This window comes from Eleutherodactylus coqui, chromosome 3 (genome assembly GCF_035609145.1).
Source record: "Eleutherodactylus coqui strain aEleCoq1 chromosome 3, aEleCoq1.hap1, whole genome shotgun sequence".
NCBI lineage: Eukaryota > Metazoa > Chordata > Amphibia > Anura > Eleutherodactylidae > Eleutherodactylus > Eleutherodactylus coqui.
In genome coordinates this window covers 224,415,313-224,434,300 of record NC_089839.1, presented here as the reverse complement: position 1 = coordinate 224,434,300, position 18,988 = coordinate 224,415,313, and the positions used below count along the sequence as shown (strand labels likewise).

Below are 18,988 nucleotides of genomic sequence, written 5' to 3'. Positions count from 1 at the left end.
GCGCGTTTGGACTAATGATAACACAGCTGTCACACCAGTTTTGCCTCTTACCTTCCTATCTTAAAACACCCACACTCTGCTCCAAAAGTGTACAAAGTGCTATGTAAATGATCACAGTTTAACCCCTTAGTGACGAAGCCTGTTTGTGTCTTAATAACCAAGTCAAATTTTGGAAATCGGAAATGCTACTTTTACATAGAATAACTCCATAAGGCCGCCTGCTGACGGCCGGGGCGGATCCTGCTGCGAGGATGCGGGCCGTGCCCCTGTAGTGACCTGGCGCTCACCTCCTCCTGGCGCCTCTCTGCACCGGCTGTCACACAGCCGCGCATCCGAAGACCAGAGCCGGCGTGTCACCAGTGGCGTTTTTGTGTGAGCCTCTGCGAAGCTTGCGCTGAAATAGGACATGCGCAAGTTTTCACGCGGTCAAATTGCGGCTGTCTTTATAGGATTGCATTATCTAATGCAATCCTATGGCAGCGGGTATGGGCGGAAATTCTGCAGGAAATTCCGCCTGTGTGCAATTTGGCCTTAAACTTTTGCATATCCAAGTGATTCTGAGATTTTTTTTCACCACTATTGTACTTCATTTAGGTGGTTAATATAGACTGATGGAAATTGTGTATACGTGTTAAGAGGGCCAGAATTGGAAAATATAGAAAAAAAATTTTCACATTTTTAACTGCAATAGCTGAAATATGTGCAAACATACTGTACGAATTTTCAGGAAGATATATTTCTATCTGTTTACTTTATTCTACACACACATTTGAAAAACTTTTTTTTTTTTTTTTTTTTTACCCAATTAGGAGACGTACAAATTCAACATTGATTATCAACACTTTGAGGAACGCTTTGTTTTTGCACCAAGCCAAAATTGCAAAGACTCATAGGTGTCAGAATGATAGATACCCCCACAAATGACTCCATTAAAAAAAAATATCCTCCTCAGTGTATTCACCGAGGGGGTCCTGAGTATTTTGACCCCACAGTTTATTTTTAAAAGAGAATGCAATTTAGAGGAGAAAAAATAAAATTTCATATTTTTGCAAATAAGTCCTTTTAAGGACAGTTGTTTTTTTCTGTAGTGCACATGAAAATGAGGATTTGCACCCCAAAATGGATACCCCTGTTTGTCCTATGTTCAGAAACGTATCGATTTGTGGCCCTATTCTTATGTCTGTATGCACAACGGGGCCCAAACCGAAAGGAGCAGCCGGTGGCTTTAAGAACAGAACATTTTGTTAGAAGGTGCTTCAGGCCCCATTGCCCACTTGTAGAGCCCTTGAGTGGCCAAAACAATAGAGAACCCCCACAAATGACCCCATTTTGGAAACTTAATGGATTCATATAGGAGAGTACAGATTATTTTTAACCCACAGTTTGAATTTGAATAATTCTAAGCAAAGCAGAAGGAAAAAAATACAATTTTCATTTTTTTTGGCTTATTTGTAATTTTAAAAACTGGTTTTGGCATTCCTATAAAGTTTAGATAAAAGTAATGATCTTAAACTGTGTGGTATGTCTGAAAACGGGTTATTACGGAGGTCTGGTTTTAATGGGAACATGGGGCATTAAAACCCTCCTCCTCCAGTGGCACTTTTTTTTTCTCTTTTTTTCTCGAGTTGGTGGTATTTCCTGACCTCAGGAACTGCATGAAGGTGAATGTTCCCGGGGACGACTTGTAAATTACGTATTACATTTAGCGATCTGAATAATGCCGGGCCTACACGGCCGTATGTGGAATCCGCTGGCAGAGGTCTGCAACAGATCCAAGCTTTGAAGCTGGCCATAGTGCTGCGTACAACCGCATAATGTATTGCACTTAACTGCGGAATTACGCAGGCGGTCACACGCAGTACACCGTTTGTTTGTATTTCCTGCTCCGTCCCTTAGCTACGGCTTGGGTAACCGAAGCCTGTACAAAATGTAATTGCTTATGGGCTGCTGGTATAGCCACGACCATAGTCACAGTTATCTGCGGTAAAATAGAACATGGTGCGTTCTATTTTCTGCGAAATGGTTACCTAATTCCAACCTGCTAATGTGAGCACATGTGTCCAACATCTTTACGTCTGTTGCATATGTGCAGAAGAGGACGTCAGGGTCTCTAATAAAGGGGCTATATAGTGTAAATATTAATAAGAGTCCACCCGCTTTTTTTCCCCCCTGCATCATAGTTTTTATATATGAAATTCTGAAGTGTGCCCCAGCCTGACTGCCCGTCTCCAGACCCAAACTCTGAGTATCATGTGTATGATGCTCTGAGCTCAGTTCCGGAGACAGGCGGTCAGGCTGGGGCGCACTTCTGATTTCTGTGCTTTAAGCCTGTGGTGCAGAGGACAGTGTGGACGGCTTCTGATAGATGAAACACATTGCAACCACAAATGAGTGACGGTCAGCCCTTGCGTCGTCCTCTTTTGTCAAGTTGATGAAAGTTCTATTCAGCCGTTTCCTAGTTGCAGCAAAGCTGGTTGGCAGCCGAAGGTCGACCTTTACAGTTTCCAGACTGGACGCTATCCAGCTCTTTATTACCCAGAATGGTGAAGCTTTGTGTTTATGCAGTGATCTAGGACATGGGGTGTGCCTCCTAGGACTCGGCAGGTCGGCTGACCATCTCTGGGGGAGCTGCCACTAGTGGGTATATTTTATTGCCATCCAGAAACGGCTGAATAGATGTTTTTCCATCTAGACTAAAATTTTTGTATTCCACGGGATTTACAGACGTGATGGTAGCGGCGCTGTGTAACATCGGGTATAATGCAACATCTACTACGATCGCCGGCATATTGTTTAATGTTTATTTTTTTAGACGGAGTAATAATTTACATTGTCCCAAAAAGGGAGTGGGGAAATAGAGTCCAACAATTTATCAAGGTGAAATGTCAGGGTGTATAAAGGGAGGGTATCCCCACCTTCTAGGTTTTAGGTTGCCATGATAAGCTCCATGTAATGTCCATTATCCCCATGATTAGGTCCATCCATGGCAGAGGTTCGCAGCCTCCCATACAGCCGGTTGGGGTTTTTGCCATAATTCATGCCTTATGTGTCTTCCGATTCGTAAACACTAAAATCAAAATAAGATGTAATAAAATGTTTACAAGGGAAAACGCAGCAAATATCTGGAGCGCAAAGATAGCATTACAGAAGAAGAACTGTGTGAGAATCCGGGGTGCGTGCTACGGGAGGGGTAGAAAGTGTTTGGGATTTGCTGGAAAATTAATCTACTCTGGATGGAAGAAAATGGTTTCTCTAGTGCAAATGCGTAAAATATGCCTCCACAGCGCCACCTATTGGAAAGTGGCTTCCCAAAAATCCAATATCTGGCCTTTTAAACTAGCCTTGCAACATGATTAAGGATATAACCCCAATCAAAATGTACAGGCAGCTATTTTAGATCTCCTGCCCCTCATGAGTGCCCACTGGGGCTCTGGTTGGTTAGGTGAGAAGTCAGCAATGTTCATCCAAGGGGTGTATTGTTTCTCCTTGTAGACAGCCGCACAGGAGAGAGAATCACAAGGGGTGTATGGAGTCATATATGCCTTGCAATTCTTTCTGGGTAAACGTTAAAAGGGTTTTCTGAGTTGTCTTAAATAGTTTTGGGTCTCCTGTGCCCAAAAATAAATGAAATAAATATACTCCCCGCAGCGCCATACTGATGTTTTGGTGGACCAATGCCATAGCATCTGAGAGGTGACATCACCTGGTCAGAAGCCCCGGTGATGTCCTGTAAACCTGTCCTGTGGGGAGAAGGTAGTGAGTATTGTGTGTTTTTTTGTTTTTTTTTTAATGTATTTTTTTTTGTTCCCCCCCCCTCACAGCCACCAAGAACTTGAAAAATCCCTTTAAAGCAAATAGGTGCTGCTATGGAGGCATTCAATCATTTGCATAGCATTTCTATAGGGATCATTGCATGGCTTATAAAACCACCTATACTCTTGTGATACTCTCCAGGAGGAAACAATCCTCCCGGGCTCACTAGTGCCACCTATAGCGGTCATTGAAAAGCTTGACTTGTATCGCCTAGCCACAGTCTGATCAGTGGTGGTCTATCACCAATTTGGGGAATTGAAGTCCCCTGTTCCCTTATCCTCCTGATTGTTGGCTAACTGTACCCATCGATGATGGTCACGGCGCGGTCCTAATTATTTCACTGGGGCTGTGGGAAATAGCAGAGTACATGCGCTTGGTTATATCTAGAAGGCCCATTGAAGATCAATAGAGCTGCATGTGTGACTATCACTCCATTCAATCTGACATTGCTGCGGGTGGGTGCAGTAACGAGAAGACAGGGACATGGGGCTCCATGGTGAGACCTCTACCAATCAGACGTTTATCACCTGTCCTATGGATACCTGCTAAAAGTCAATCTTGTGAATACCCCTTTAATTACTGACTCTTAGACACAGAGATAAGTCTGACTGTTCATGCCGCTACAGTGCCTGGTATGTACTAGCAGACCTCATCATTTATTGTCCATGATTAGTCTCCTTCCCCTGTATTGTCAGGCTGGCACCCAACACACACCACCTTCACAGAGCCCAGGATGTTAGTTGCCCTTTTAGATTTGGCAATTTATGGTGCTGCTTGTTGCAAATTATGTGAACACTCAAATTCTTCCATCTTCAGTCCTGTAATGTCCTGGTGATTTTGCAGGAAACAGACAGCCCTGTTCCCACGGCAGTGTCCAGGCTTGGTATTTTAGGCATTGAAGTGAATGACAACTTTGCCTGTAATACTAAGTCTGACCACTGCAGTGAGAACGGAGCCGTCTGATTCCTTCAGAAATCAGCTCAGTGCACAAGTAAACTGCCTCGGTAATCTGCTGGTTGTCAGAGGACCCCCGCCAATCTAAGATTGATGACCTATTCCGAGAATAAAACTGATTTATACTCCAAAATTATGAAAACTGCCTTATGCCTCTTTCACACTGGCTACAAAATCTTGCTACAAGTGCATGTATGGGAAGCCTGTGGTTTCCAATGGGTTCTTTCAGGCTACAAAACATCTCATGTGAAAGAACCCACTGGAAACCACAGGCTTCCCATACATGCATTTGTAGCAATATTTTGTAGTCCGTGTAAAAGAGGCCTTATGTCCAGCATTGGACTGGCCCACCAAAGTACTAGAGAATCCTTTGGGTGGGTCGGGTTTCACACAGTAATGGACTCCAAAGATCCAGCAGAAGATCCCCCAATTTGGAAGTGACTTTGGAGCTAATCGCTGATCGTCAGGGTCCGTTTCTTAGGATACTGCCCCATGACGCAGTAAATCCATGCGGGTGATCGCCTGCCCACGCACAGCAATGACTGGCAGGAAGATTTTAGCAACAAGAGAATAGTAGTGTCCACTGAATCTGCCGCCATTGGCAGCCACAGCTGGCCGGGGTCTCTCTGCACGCTGCTTACTGTATCGGGCCTTATGAGGTCAATCACAAATGATCCATCAGATCCCACTGATAAGTCTGCTGTGTACCGAAGGCAACAAAACTCACTAGTATATCTGGCCACGTCCTGTACAGACGGAGTGCAGGCCTCGGGGTAACGTTCTCTGGGGGGCTCCAGGAAGCCCCCTCTGATGCTGCTCACTGCTAGGCTCAGCACTGCCGCTGGATAGGTTGCAGCAGCTGGACTTCTGTGTCATTTCTCCACGTAATTAGGTCTGCACAAAGTGCTGCTTTACCAGAACATGATGTACTGAAGAGGACTGTGTGACATTATGATGACACGCATTTGGGTGCTCCTTTTGTTCTCTAATGCACCCAGAGGGGCGGACATAATTGAAAGCTTTAAGAGTCACTCCCTGTCTTGGCTGTTAGTACAAAAGTATAACCTGCACCTAGGGAAGCTTAAAATGTGATTGCTGGATTTAGTGTATTCCAGCTTGCAGTGGCACCCGGTGTGCTGCAGGTGGCGCTGTTTCATTTATTTCTCTGATGTCCGCTAATCCATTAATGGAGGCACACCTTTTAAACTCCTGGTTGAATACAGAATATATGTTTCTGAAATGTAATTGTAAATCCTGTTCTACTTTCTCCCTTCGCTGCTCTTAGTGCCATTATTTGTCTGCCAATACCTTGGAGTAATGCGCTGATTAAATATCCACAATTGGAATATTTGCTGTACAGAACATTTAAGTTGCCTTGTATGCATGCATTGTTTGGCTAATATCTATCTGCTTGCTTTCCATGGCGCTAGGTAGGCTAAGCCATCATATATATGTTGATGTTCAATTTCCTTTGAGTAGAACAGAGCAAATACTTGCCGTGTAAAAGTGTCAGACACTGTAGCTTCAGCAGACAATTGCCTCTTTTTTTTCCCCCTGCATATACTTAAATGACCACAGAGAGCATACTTAAACGAAAGGGCCCCTTTATTATAGGGACTTCTAACAAGGCCTAGTCATTGGTGCTAGACTAGCCAGGGTTTAATTTCCAACCACGTGGGGTTTTCACATGCAACGATGTGAAGAATATACCAAAAATGGCGTGATCGGGGAAAACATCCAGCGAAAGGAGATCCTGTGGATGGAAATGACTCATCGCTGAAAGGGGTCAGAGGAGGATGTCAGGAATTGTTCTGACCAACAGTCGCTTCACAGTCTGGAGCAGCTGAATACAACACTGGTGCTACAACTAACATATCTGAACGCACAACTTAACGTTCGTTACCCTATCCCTTCCCTAGACAGGCGCAGTGACATCGCTAAAGATGCAGCCTATCCATTTACTGTAGAGCTGTGGCATTACAGAGAATGCCCCTTATTTTCCGAGACTTAATAGCGGTCTACAAATATCTGAAGGGCTGTCACAGTGCAGGGATCAGCCCTATTCTCACTTGTACAAGGAAAACACTAGAGCCTCTTCATGTATTGAGCACATTTCTGGCAGTTCCTAGCACGTTCAGAGAAATGTACACCAGGTCCAACATGGTGTACATTTCTGGTGTAAGTTATACATATGTCGGTTTATATGTGACCACACCCCCTCCTGAGCAGCCCCACCTACTTCTCGAGCGGCCATGATTTCACTGCTAATCACAAAGGGTTTTCACGTGTAACAATGTGAAGAATATACCAAGAGTGACATCATTGAGGTAAACATCCAGTGAAAGGAGATCTTCTGGATGGAAACAGCTCATCACTGAAAGGGGTCAGAGGAGGATGTCCCAAATCATTTTGACCAACGGTCTTTTCATAGTCTGGAGCAGCTGAATACAACACTGGCGCTACAATTAACATATCTGAATGCACAACTCGACGTTCGTTAGCATGGAGGGGCTATAACAGCAGACAACCGGTTTTATTGCCATTGTGTTTAAGAGAGACGGACGAAACTTCAGCGGGCAAAAGAGCGCAAAACCTGTATCATTGAGCAGTGGAAAAACATAGAAATATAAGTGGACACCAGAATACTGTCTTATTATTTCTATATTACACGCAGACATTACATAAGGTATAATCACTAATGTCCTCAGGGTAATGTCCAAAGACTACTAGCGGTCACAATGTATTGGGGCTTCTGCAGAAGGGGAGTAAAGCAATGACCTTTAGGCCTCATGTCCACGGGGAAAATCAGATCCGCTGCAGATTCTACATGTAGAATCTGCAGCGGGTCCCTCCTGCCCCGCGGACATGAGCGCTGAAAATAGCAATTTAAAAGCATTTACCTTTCCGTAGCGGGCGGCGAAGGTCAGCTGTTCCTCACGGCCGGATCTTCATTTTCGGCCGGCGGATGAATTCCTGACGCCGGCGGCACGTCGCCGGCACGTCGTCGACGTGCCGCGCGCATGCGCCGGGCACATCCGCCGAGCCGAAGCAAGGGAGATGCGGCCGTGAGGAAGAGCAGAGCTTCGCGGTCCGCTGCGGGTGAGTAAATGCTTTTAATTCCTATTTTAGGTCTCCCGCGGATCCGGACGGCTTCCATAGGCTTCAATAGAAGCCCGCGGGAGCCGTCCCCGCGGGAGACCCGCATGAAAATGGAGCATGGTCCAGATTTTTTCATGCTCCATTTTTTTTTAAATGCCTTTTATTGACGATCCGCGGGTATTTATCTACCCGCGGGTGGTCAATGCATCCCTATGGGGTGCGGATCCGCGCGCGGGAGATCCGCTGCGGATTTAAATCACATTTTGCCCGTGGACATGAGCCCTTAGGCCTCATGTCCACGGGGAAAATCAGATCCGCTGCAGATTCTACATGGAGAATCTGCAGCGGGTCCCTCCTGCCCCGCGGACATGAGCGCTGAAAATAGCAATTTAAAAGCATTTACCTTTCCGTAGCGGGCGGCGAAGGTCAGCTGTTCCTCACGGCCGGATCTTCATTTTCGGCCGGCGGATGAATTCCTGACGCCGGCGGCACGTCTTCGACGTGCCGCGCGCATGCGCCGGGCACATCCGCCGAGCCGAAGCAAGGGAGATACGGCCGTGAGGAAGAGCAGAGCTTCGCGGTCCGCTGCGGGTGAGTAAATGCTTTTAATTCCTATTTTAGGTCTCCCGCGGATCCGGACGGCTTCCATAGGCTTCAATAGAAGCCCGCGGGAGCCGTCCCCGCGGGAGACCCGCATGAAAATGGAGCATGGTCCAGATTTTTTCATGCTCCATTTTTTTTTAAATGCCTTTTATTGACGATCCGCGGGTATTTATCTACCCGCGGGTGGTCAATGCATCCCTATGGGGTGCGGATCCGCGCGCGGGAGATCCGCTGCGGATTTTAAATCACATTTTGCCCGTGGACATGAGCCCTTAGTGTGTTACTTCGCCTTTGGACATTAACCTGAGCACATTGGTGATTATAGCTTATGTAATGTCTGCATGTAATATTGAAATAATGTGACATGGTATTCTGGTAACCGCTTCTATCCACTTGCTTGGATTTTGCTGGTTCAGGATCCGATTTGGATGCCTGAAGGTTCAGTCTGTATCTCCAAACGTTCTATTCCGCTTAGTGAAAATGAATCACCTGGTCAGATGGATCCAGATTTCTGTTGCACCGTGCTGACAAAGACAGAATTTTGTGCAGGCAGCATGAGTCTATGACCCCTTCCTGTCAGGCTGGTGGAGGCGGAGTAATAGTGTGAGGAATGTTTTCTTGGTGCACCCTGGCTCCTTTTGATACCTGTGACAATGAATAACTATAGTTCTGAAAGCTAGAGAGATCCAACGTGCTACTAGATGGGGGTCTCTAATAATGTGTCCATTCAGCATGTAGGACAGTAAAGGCCGTAGGGAGGTAATGTTATCTGCCCCAGTTTGGGCCAGAGCTGCAGATCCTGTAGACAATAGTTGTTCTGAGCCTCCGTTTCCAGTTTACATCTAGATATAGACTGCATCTAATGTTGAGCAACTTTTACAAAAAAACTTACCCGGTAACCTCCAAACGTCATCCAGCATCTCCTTTCTACTCCCTGCTGGTTCAGTGTCTATATAGTAAATTAATGTGGAAAACACTTCAGAGATTCCGGGATGTCATCTAGACTGGTGTCTTGGCAGCTTCTTACCCTGAGATCACCAGTATAAGATTTTAGCCCTCAAATCTTGCTCTTCATGTCAGCAGGAAATTACATTTCATCCATCACGCTGTGCAAACAGAAGTTACATGCCGACGTGCCAGCCTGTGGAGCGGCTGACTGCAAACACGTGCCAGACAGATCTGAGTAGCTACAAGCCTATGAATATACAGATTTTTACAGTAAGGCTTTTTCGGATCCTGCGCCTTTTTTCTTTATTTCTGACGTGGCTGTCACTCCACAAATGTCCTTGCATGGCCTCAGCTCATTTGCTGGGTGAAGCTACGCGGGGGCTGTACAGAATACGCTACTGAAGTAGCATCCGTGACCCGTAACGGCCATGAGAATGGATTGAGTAATGCACAACAAAGTATCAGGGAGTTACATGTACAGTAATGAACAGATCCCAGCACTGCAGTAAGTCTAATGGGGAGATTATCAGAAAGTTGGACGCATTTTACTTTTTTTACTCTGTTTAATGCTAGTGTTCATATACGCCAATATTTTACACCAATAAATGCTCCACATCTTTAGTGAAATCTGTCCGTATCCATGGTGGTAATTAACTTCTGTTTATTTTTGTCGGTTCTTGGTTATCTGCTTTTTTGCTCTGACATAATAGAGCAGAGTTTTGATCTGAACTACAACTTATCTACAGTGACTACAGGGGCGTGTGGTAGTCTGGGGGACACTTTCTGTCTTATTTTAAGGTTGCTGTTCTCTGCTTTAAGAGATTAGCTGTTGTGTATAAAGGTGCTCATACACATACAACAGTGGTCTTCCATTTTCCCCCAAATCCCCCCCCCCCCCCCCCGAAATGGGCTAAATGGGTTTTGCCTCATTGTTTTTTTTTTTTGCTACCTTCTGGCTCAACAAGAGGTGAGGGGGAGGGGGGGCATTGTCATCTTTCAGCCTAACATACTATATTACTATCTTACTTTCCCCCCCTTCTCTAGGACTCCTTTATCCCCCCTTTTTTCGAGGGCCCTTATGTCCCCACTTACACTAGAGTTCTTCTGCTCCCTTCTTCTTCTAGGGACTTTCTGTTTACTCTGACCTCTCCTCCAGGGTTCATCTACCTTCCCTTTTTCAGGGCCCCTCTGTCCCCTCCTTTTTTAAGGGTGCCTCTATCTTTCTGTGTCTCCCTCTTCTTTTTTTTCAGTGCCTTTCTCTTCCCTTGTCATTCCACCCCCCCCCCCTCCTTCACCTTCTACTCCAGGGCTCCTCTCTTCCCACTCCATTTTCCTCTGTCCCCCTCACTGAAGGGCCCTCTGTTCTCCTTTGACCCCCTCCTTCAGCGTCTCCTGCCCCATTAGCCAGGGGTCCCAGAAACCCCATAACACATAAATGGTTGGTCAATACCCCTGAAATCAGTGGGTTTGGCTGATTTTCATGTATTTCTTGTGGGAATCTGCAATACAATTTTATCACAAGCTCAGCAAGAAGTCGGTGCGAAGAGCACATTTGTATGACACACAGAGTGAATGATTATAACGTACAGATTACTAATATCAGTGAGAAAAGTACAACTATGAAGTAACTGCTACTCGTGTGCTGAGCTGAAGGAGCCACTAGTAAGGGGTGATCCACTGTCCTACCCTGACCCTTCTCTGTGGAAGAGGAAGAAAAAAGTAAAAAGTGTGAATATTCTGTTTTTTGGTTCCTCTCACTATCACGCCTGTCTACATTGCATCTAACCCCATGGAACAAGATGTCACAAATCTTCTCTGCTCCAACAGCTTGAGGTTTGTATCTACTTCAGGGGCAGCCATATAATTAGCTTCAGCCTCCTAATCACCCTTGTGCTGTAATTCAGCAGATGTGTGTCAGATAATAACCACAACCCCATGTCCACTTATTTGCGCTACCCACGCCGCTGCCTGTGGGAGTATCATCAACGCTGTCAAATTCAACAATTATATTTATGAACCAGCAAACTGAATAAATAGAAAGAATGCTGATTTCAGATTGGAGAGTGCTTTTCTGAATTTAAAGGAGTTATCAAGACCCCCAAAAATGTTTTGATACTTGCTCAGGGTGGTAGAGATGCAGTAAAAGGCCATACTGTCCCCAAACGATCCCCTGCTGCAGCCAGTCATCTGTTCACTTTGCCCATTGATTGTGTAGCCCCATATTCCTTTCAGGGGTGCCGCAAGACCTTATGCTGCCTGATGCGTGTGTGAAATGGTGCCCCTCCTTCTTCCTCCGCAAAGACACTCTTTTTACAGACATAGAAGTCGCCAATAAACAATACCCAAAACATATCGAGCCATCAGAAGTGTACTCAGTGAGCCCAATAGTAATAGTGACCTCCTTAACGACCCTAGTAGTGAACTCCAGTAGTAATAGTGACCCCCCTTAATGACCCCGGTAGTAATAGTGACCTCCACAGTGGTCTCAGTAGAGATAGTGCCCCTGTTAGTGGCCCCAATAGTAATAATACCCCTGTTAGTGGCCCCAATACTAATTGTGCTGCTGTTAGTGATCCCAGTATTAAGTGAACCCCATAGTAGTAATAGTGACCCCAGTATTAATAATAATAGTACCTCTAGTAGTAATAACAGCCCGCATAGTGTATTTCCAGCCGGGCAGCCAATGGATAACCATTTAACACGGTGCTTAGTCCCGGTCCGGTGGCAGTGCCCACCGCTTCTATAATGTGTGAACTCTGACCTCTCCGCCTGTCTTCTGCGCTGTGCACAGGTCAACATCTATGTTCACAAATTCAGATAATGAAGAGGTCAGGGATTATACAGATTACAGCAGCAGTGGCCGCCTCCGTACTAAAACGACACTCTTTAGTGAGTTAAATGCTTGTCGTGTTAAGGCCTATTTAGACACAGCGATAATTGTTGAGCATAAATGTGCCCATATTTCACTTTTTTGCCGAAAGATAAATTTCAGTTCAGCATGAAATCCATTGTTCAGCAGAACAGCTGATAAGGACCGCACGCTGTGCTCTGCCCGAGGAGCGAGATTACATTGTTTCAGCTGTTAGCCCCAAGGCAGAACAAAGGGAATTTATTCAGAGAACAGCGGGTGGTCTGTTCTCTGAATACAGCTCCCAGCAGCTCTCACACTACTAATTGGTACTAATAGGCATTAATATCAAGTAGTAGTTTATGTAAAATGATCGCTCAAAAGCCATCTTTTGAGCGATCATCTTTATGTGTAAATGCACCTTTACTGCCCGCCAGCTCACAGGTGGCATTTATTTTTTACTGGCCGTTAATACTGGCCGGGCAGCAACTTGCTGCCGCTTTGAGGTCCTGCAGCCCGCGCCTGAGGCAGTAGGGTGGTGCCCTGGTCGCACTGGTTTCGTGGTCCGCATGAAAGATGTAATTGCCTGAAAATTGAGCAATTGCTCATTGGTTGATCAGCGGCACCTGCACACAGCCTGATGATCGGGCGAACATTCTTACTCATTCGTTGGGCCATATAAAAAGCTCTTAAAGGGATATTTCCATTTTGGCTTTTTATGGCCAAGATGGGAAAACCCAGGGCAGGGCTCTGTTTCGACTGCCTGAAGTAAAAGCCGAGCGTTGTTTCCGTAGCTCTCTTTGAAGTGAAGGAAATGGTGTAGCAACGCCTGCTGTGCTGTTTTGGCAACTTCAATTACAGCTACAGAAACTGCGCTGGGATAAGTGCTCGTCTCTCGTTGTGGGCTCTGGCCATGGCATGTGGTTTTCCTTGTCGCCTATGAAAAGTTGGTATAGGAATACCCCTTTAAGAGTCTGTCCACATGTGGCAGATTTTTTGCAGAAAATTGTGTGACTGAAAATTGGATCTATCCGTCAGAATGGCCTTGTTGTGGCAGCAAGTGCATAATTTCTGCAAATCCCATTAAGATGAATGGAACAGTCAGACACCTCCTTCACGTGTGAGTATACTGAATAGCTGATGAAGATGAGACTATTCTCAGTCAGTAAGCTGTATCCGTGGCCGCTGTCTGCGCTCCGGAGGTAGACGCTGCAGGACTCCTTGTGCGTCGGTGACAGCTTCTCCTGATTGTCATCTGCACTTATAATATATTCTTAGTGTTGTACTTGAATTGTGGCTGGTTTCTACATCCAGCGTGTATTCTGCATTATAATGCCGTTTCTGTCAGCTGTGCGCTCGGAGCAGCAGAAGTCGCTTTTATTTTTCGCATCATTAGTTTTTGGATGAGTGCTGTGTCGGATCACTTTGTGGCCGGTGGATGCATTTTGAGGAAAATGTATGTGTTCCACATTTGCTTTCCACCTTCTACAATTATTTTGCGGCGCTGGCAAGCACTTTTTCTGTTTCTATTTTTTCCCGGCCAACTTTCCAGCTTCTTTTTAAAGAAGTTCTCGGTCTTCTGTAACAGGGAAATTAGTTTAGTCAGGAAATAAACTAGAAGTCATCTAGTTCCCATCCTGTATAGTTTGCCTATTCTCCGGCTAGGTCATCAGCAGTTGATCAGTGGGGGTCTGCCACTAAGGATCCTGCCAATCAACTGATGGGCGCTTGGGTGAGCGTTGCAGCCTCTTCTCAGGCCTGTGATGTCACGTTCATCGGTCACATGGCCTGAGAGCAGCTCGGTCCCGTTCAAGGGAGTGGGACTGGCCTTCAATACCAGACACAGCTGTACAGTGCTGTATAATGTACAGTGCTGTGTCTGGTAGAGATTGAAGTGACAGCGGTCACGTCAGTCAGCTGATCAGCAGGTATCCCGAGTGGTGCATCCCCATTGATCAACTATTGATGTTCTATCCTGAAGATAGGGAATCAATTATTTATTGCTGGAAATCATCTTTAGTGCACATTCACACATGGCCACATTGGTGCAGATGTTTTTGCAGTGAAGGACCCACGTCAAATTCCAAAATCTATTGTGGATCCCAGTCAAAATTTTCAACAAATAATGCTGATTTTGACGTGGATCCGCACCAAAATCCGCTATGTATGAAATACCCTTAAGGCTGGCTTCCTATACATAAACTATGTCCGGCCACCAGTTTTGTGCCAGAGCTTAGTCACAACTAATGCCCTTTTGGTGCACTATGTGCTCTGGTCCGGTGTCCATAGCTAGACAGAAAAACACTGCAAGCAACGTTTCTCTGCCCAGCAGGGGGGAAGCATCCGGCATCAAAAATGATTTGCTGGATACCATAAACAATCCTGTAGACATTTATGGGATCTATTCTAGTGTCTGTTTCCCACTGGTGTTTAAAGGTGCACTTACTTTTCAGACAACTAATGCCCATTTACTAGCATGTGTTCGTTTCATCATTTCTGTCATATATTTGCATTAAGAATTTTGTTGCTTTACCGCGGTCAGTCAGTTTAAAGTGGCTACCACTAGGGGTCTCTCTTCAAGCTTCTCTGCAATCTACACTCTTATCATTAGGCACAGAGCTTCCTTAGTAACTAGACACAGGGACTTTTTCATAGCAACAGGTGGAGGGGCCATCTACAGAGGCTGCTTCCCTGCACTCAGAGGATGCAGGCTGACAGATCTGCAGACACTGTGCTAATGATCTCCAGTCTGCACCTTTTTCTGTTAGAGTGTGTGTCAAACTTTACAGACATAAAACAGGGTGCAAACAACAGCAAATGAAAGGAGAGTAAGGAGGGCCAGGGGTATTTTAGAAGAGTTGTTGAAAACTCAGCTACGCTTTAGCTAAATAGCTGGATAAATGCGAACCCGGCCTAAATTATTTCCTTTAGCTTTTGTGGAAATCTAAAACGTGGATTAAGGGAAAAAAAGCTTCACATAAGTGGATTTTAATTAGAAGCTATAACTTTTAGTCGGTCTTATCTTTAATTCACTGTCTCGCTCTTATTTCAGTTCCCTTCAGAAGCGGAAACCTATGGCCAAAGTGGTGTACAATCTCCTGTCAGAGCGAGACCTGAGGAAGAGGCTGAAGGAGGTTGGACTGTCCACTCAAGGGTCCAAGCAGCAGATGACCCGGAGGCACCAGGAGTTTGTGCACATGTATAATGCACAGTGCGACTCATTACATCCCAAATCAGGTAGAGTCATCTACTAAGTACTCTGCTTCCAGCAGTAAGTGTATGAACCTCAGACCTCGCACAGCTACATCTCCCTGATTACTGCTGAGGAGACAGAACACAACCTGCTCATTTATAACTCCTCTGTATGTGAGCCCTGCTGGCCCAGTGCACTGTGTAAGAAGCAGCCTGCCAGGAGCAGATGAGACTCTGTAAACCTGCATATACAGAAGTGCCAGAAATGATCAATTTTCAGTCCATTTTCTATTGTATTTGGATTACGGTGGCAAAAATGATACTGAATAGCCACTTTATTAAATCCCATCTAGTAACGTGTTGGTCTCTTTTGGCCTTCAGATTTGCAGCAATTCATCATGGTGTAGATTTCACTAGTGATATAATCTGTCTGCAGGAATACCGGCCCCTGTGGACAGGATTTTTTTTTATAGTTGTTACAAATTATATGTGGGTGCTGACATGTTCTGGCCAGCTGACAGGAAGAGCCCATCAATTCATGCTGCTTGCGCCAAATTCTGACCTCCCATCAGCACAGAAATCTGGATCCATCTGACCAGGCGATGTTTTTCCGCTGCTCATTGATAGAAGTTTTGTGCTTTTTTTTTTGCCCGCTGGAGTCTCGACTTTGTTTCTCTTAGGGGTCATTCACAGGGGTGTATTGCCACAGTGTATTATGCATGCGGTGCATGGAGGCAATGAAAGTCAATGGGCTTTCATTCTTCCATTCACACCTGTATTTGGGCACTCTGTATCGATACACAGAGCATGCTGCAATTTCTCCTATTTCCCTGCATATTATACGCAGCCCTTGTATAGTGTATGTAACACTGCCCATATGCATGCATTGCGTATGCGCAGCGGTTCCATACGCATCCCTGATCTGTTCAGATTAAGAAAAAACACCCCTCACACTGCGCATGTCCATGATCGTGTCATTCCCGGGCATGCGCAGTGTAAATTGCAGCCCATATGCGATCTCTGGCGGTAGAGCATATGGGCTTTAATGTGTACAACGCTGCAGGAGACTCACAGCAAAAAAAACTTGTCATGTGATTTTATGCTGCACTCCGGGGTCACGAGGATAATTTCCATATAGGGGAGCCCCAATCATGAGAGGGCCGGGGGCTCTAATAGTGGCGATTCTGTGATTTAAAGGGCTTGCTTCATGAAGATGATCCTTGTCCATATGCTTTATTAGGGCACGTAAATGTCAGAGTGGTTTCCCTTCCCAAGACCCCTTTATAAGCTAGAGCTGCTAAATTTGAGCAGTTTTTGCACTGATGTACTTGGCCTGGACATGTATTTTACATGGTTGACCTATTCGTACATGGATGCCTTCTAATACTACTTTCTCACTATGTGGAAATAGTAAATATCCCCCTATAGATATTAGTTGGTTACCGGGGGGTTACAGGGACAAATGTATCTCTTTGTATCCTGGATCGTAATGCTTTATTGCATAATTCTACATCTGAAAAGCATTTTCATGAGCTACCATGTACTCCTTTGCTTCCGGACGGCCTCCGGCTGGGGGTTATTTCCTACAATATTTCCAGTCTGTGTGGTTTCTGATATGGAGCCAGTAAATAGGACTCCCAGCATGAAGATGGTCAACCCTTAGGGGATAGAGTATTGTCAGCCTCCATCCATTGCCGATCGTCTCTCAGAATATCTTTCTAGGTCTGTAATTAGGCTTTCCAGTCCTGGAAGTTGAAGTCAAAATGTTCTTCTTCAGTCTTTATCAGAATGCATATTCCTTATAACACAGTTAGTCTTAGGAGTGTTTTTGCAAACTGTATTGCTACAATAAGAATGAGGCAACTTTGCACATGATTCTCCTCAAAACACTCTCACCATTTGGTGTATACAGCTCCTATGTTGGCCTATGTGTTTCCATAGTTACAGACTACACAACATTCACTGCAGAAGAAGAGTGGAGTAATATATGACTGGAAGACCGAACTCTATATGCTTTGCTTGTAGTCTGTCTCCATGGAGACACACAGGTCTAACAAGGAGCTGTAGGAACCAAGAAGTAGGAGATTCTTAAAACTATTTGCATTGTTATGTCTGTTATGGCCGCCGGCGCTCTCCCTCACCTCCCCGTTTCTGTGGCCATCGGCTTCCTTTTCCTTTCCATGTTTTCTGCAACAGACGTTGCTCATGTGTTCGGCCCACCTTTCTTTTCCCAGCCTATCCCAGTAATTCCTGAGTTCTTTAACCCCTTAGTGACGTGGCCTATTTTGGACCTAAGCATGCTACGATTTCTTTTTTTCCTAACTATACTTTTCAAAAGCCCAAACATTTTTTATTTTTCCATTGACATGGCGGTATAATGGTGAGTCAGTGTTTTTTCTCTTTTTTTTTGGTTCCATGTTTTGGGTACATATGTATTGTACAGCAGGTAGAAAATACACATCATATGTCATTGTTTCTGTATTTTTAGGATTATTATTTTACAGCATTAACCATGCAGCATAAATGTGTACATTTTTCTGCTTCACAGGGTTGGTATGATTATGACAATACCATATTTTTCGCTCTATAAGATGCACTTTTCTCTCCCCCCCCCCCCCCCCCCCCCCCAAAGTGGGGGTGGGTGGTTGTGGGGGAAGTCAGTGCATCAATGTTGATCACGGCGTTTAAAGAGTTCACAAAGGAAGGGCGCACCCTCTGTGATGTCATCAGCCCGTTGCCATGTAATTGCGAAGGGGCCTAGGGGTTGCCATGGCAACCAGGTGCAAGACAATGGCATCTGGGTCTGCCACAGCCTGTAATCGCTAAAGAAAAACTGCAATGTATTAGTGTGATCATAGCATTATAGTTTTAAGTCCCTTACAGGGACAGAAAGCACACTTTAAAAATAGTAAACAACCTTTTTTTTACACTATTTACCCTCTGTGCTTGAAAAAAAAAGTAAAACCCACATGTTTGGTATTATCACATCCACACAGAAAATTGAACACCCTTTTTATTCTGCACAGCAAATGCTATATAAAAAATAAAAACGGAGCCAGCAAGCTTTTCTTTTTGTTCATTTCACCTCCCAAATAAAATGCAATAAAAGTGATCAAAAAATCTATATGTAGCCCTAAATGGTACTTAGAAAAACTAGCTAGACATAATCTCACAAAATTTCATTGATGAAAGAATAAAGTTGTGGAGCTTTGAATGCAGCGTTGCCCCCCCCCCCCCCCAAAAAAAAAGTGTGTGTGTGTGTGTGTATATGTGTGTGTATATATAATATATATATGTGTGTGTGTGTGTGTGTGTGTGTGTGTGTGTGTCTATGTATATGTATGTGTGTCTATGTATATATATATATATAATATATATATATATAAAATTTATTGTGCAGGAGTGGAAAAACCTAAAATATATAATTAAAAAAAAAAAAAAAAAAATATATATATATATATATATATATATATATATATATATATATATATATATATATATATATATATATATATATATATATACACACAC

At 44.6% G+C, this 18,988-nt stretch overlaps 1 protein-coding gene across 1 annotated transcript in view; it reads left to right on the top strand.

The window, feature by feature from the left end:
- The window catches only part of RAD18 (RAD18 E3 ubiquitin protein ligase), a 354,196-nt gene that overhangs the window by 88,445 nt on the left and 246,763 nt on the right, over nucleotides 1-18,988 (top strand). The window contains exon 7 of the mRNA XM_066596983.1: nucleotides 15,318-15,502. Within this exon, the coding sequence (XP_066453080.1) occupies nucleotides 15,318-15,502 (185 nt within the window). The remainder of the gene's footprint in view (nucleotides 1-15,317; nucleotides 15,503-18,988) is intronic.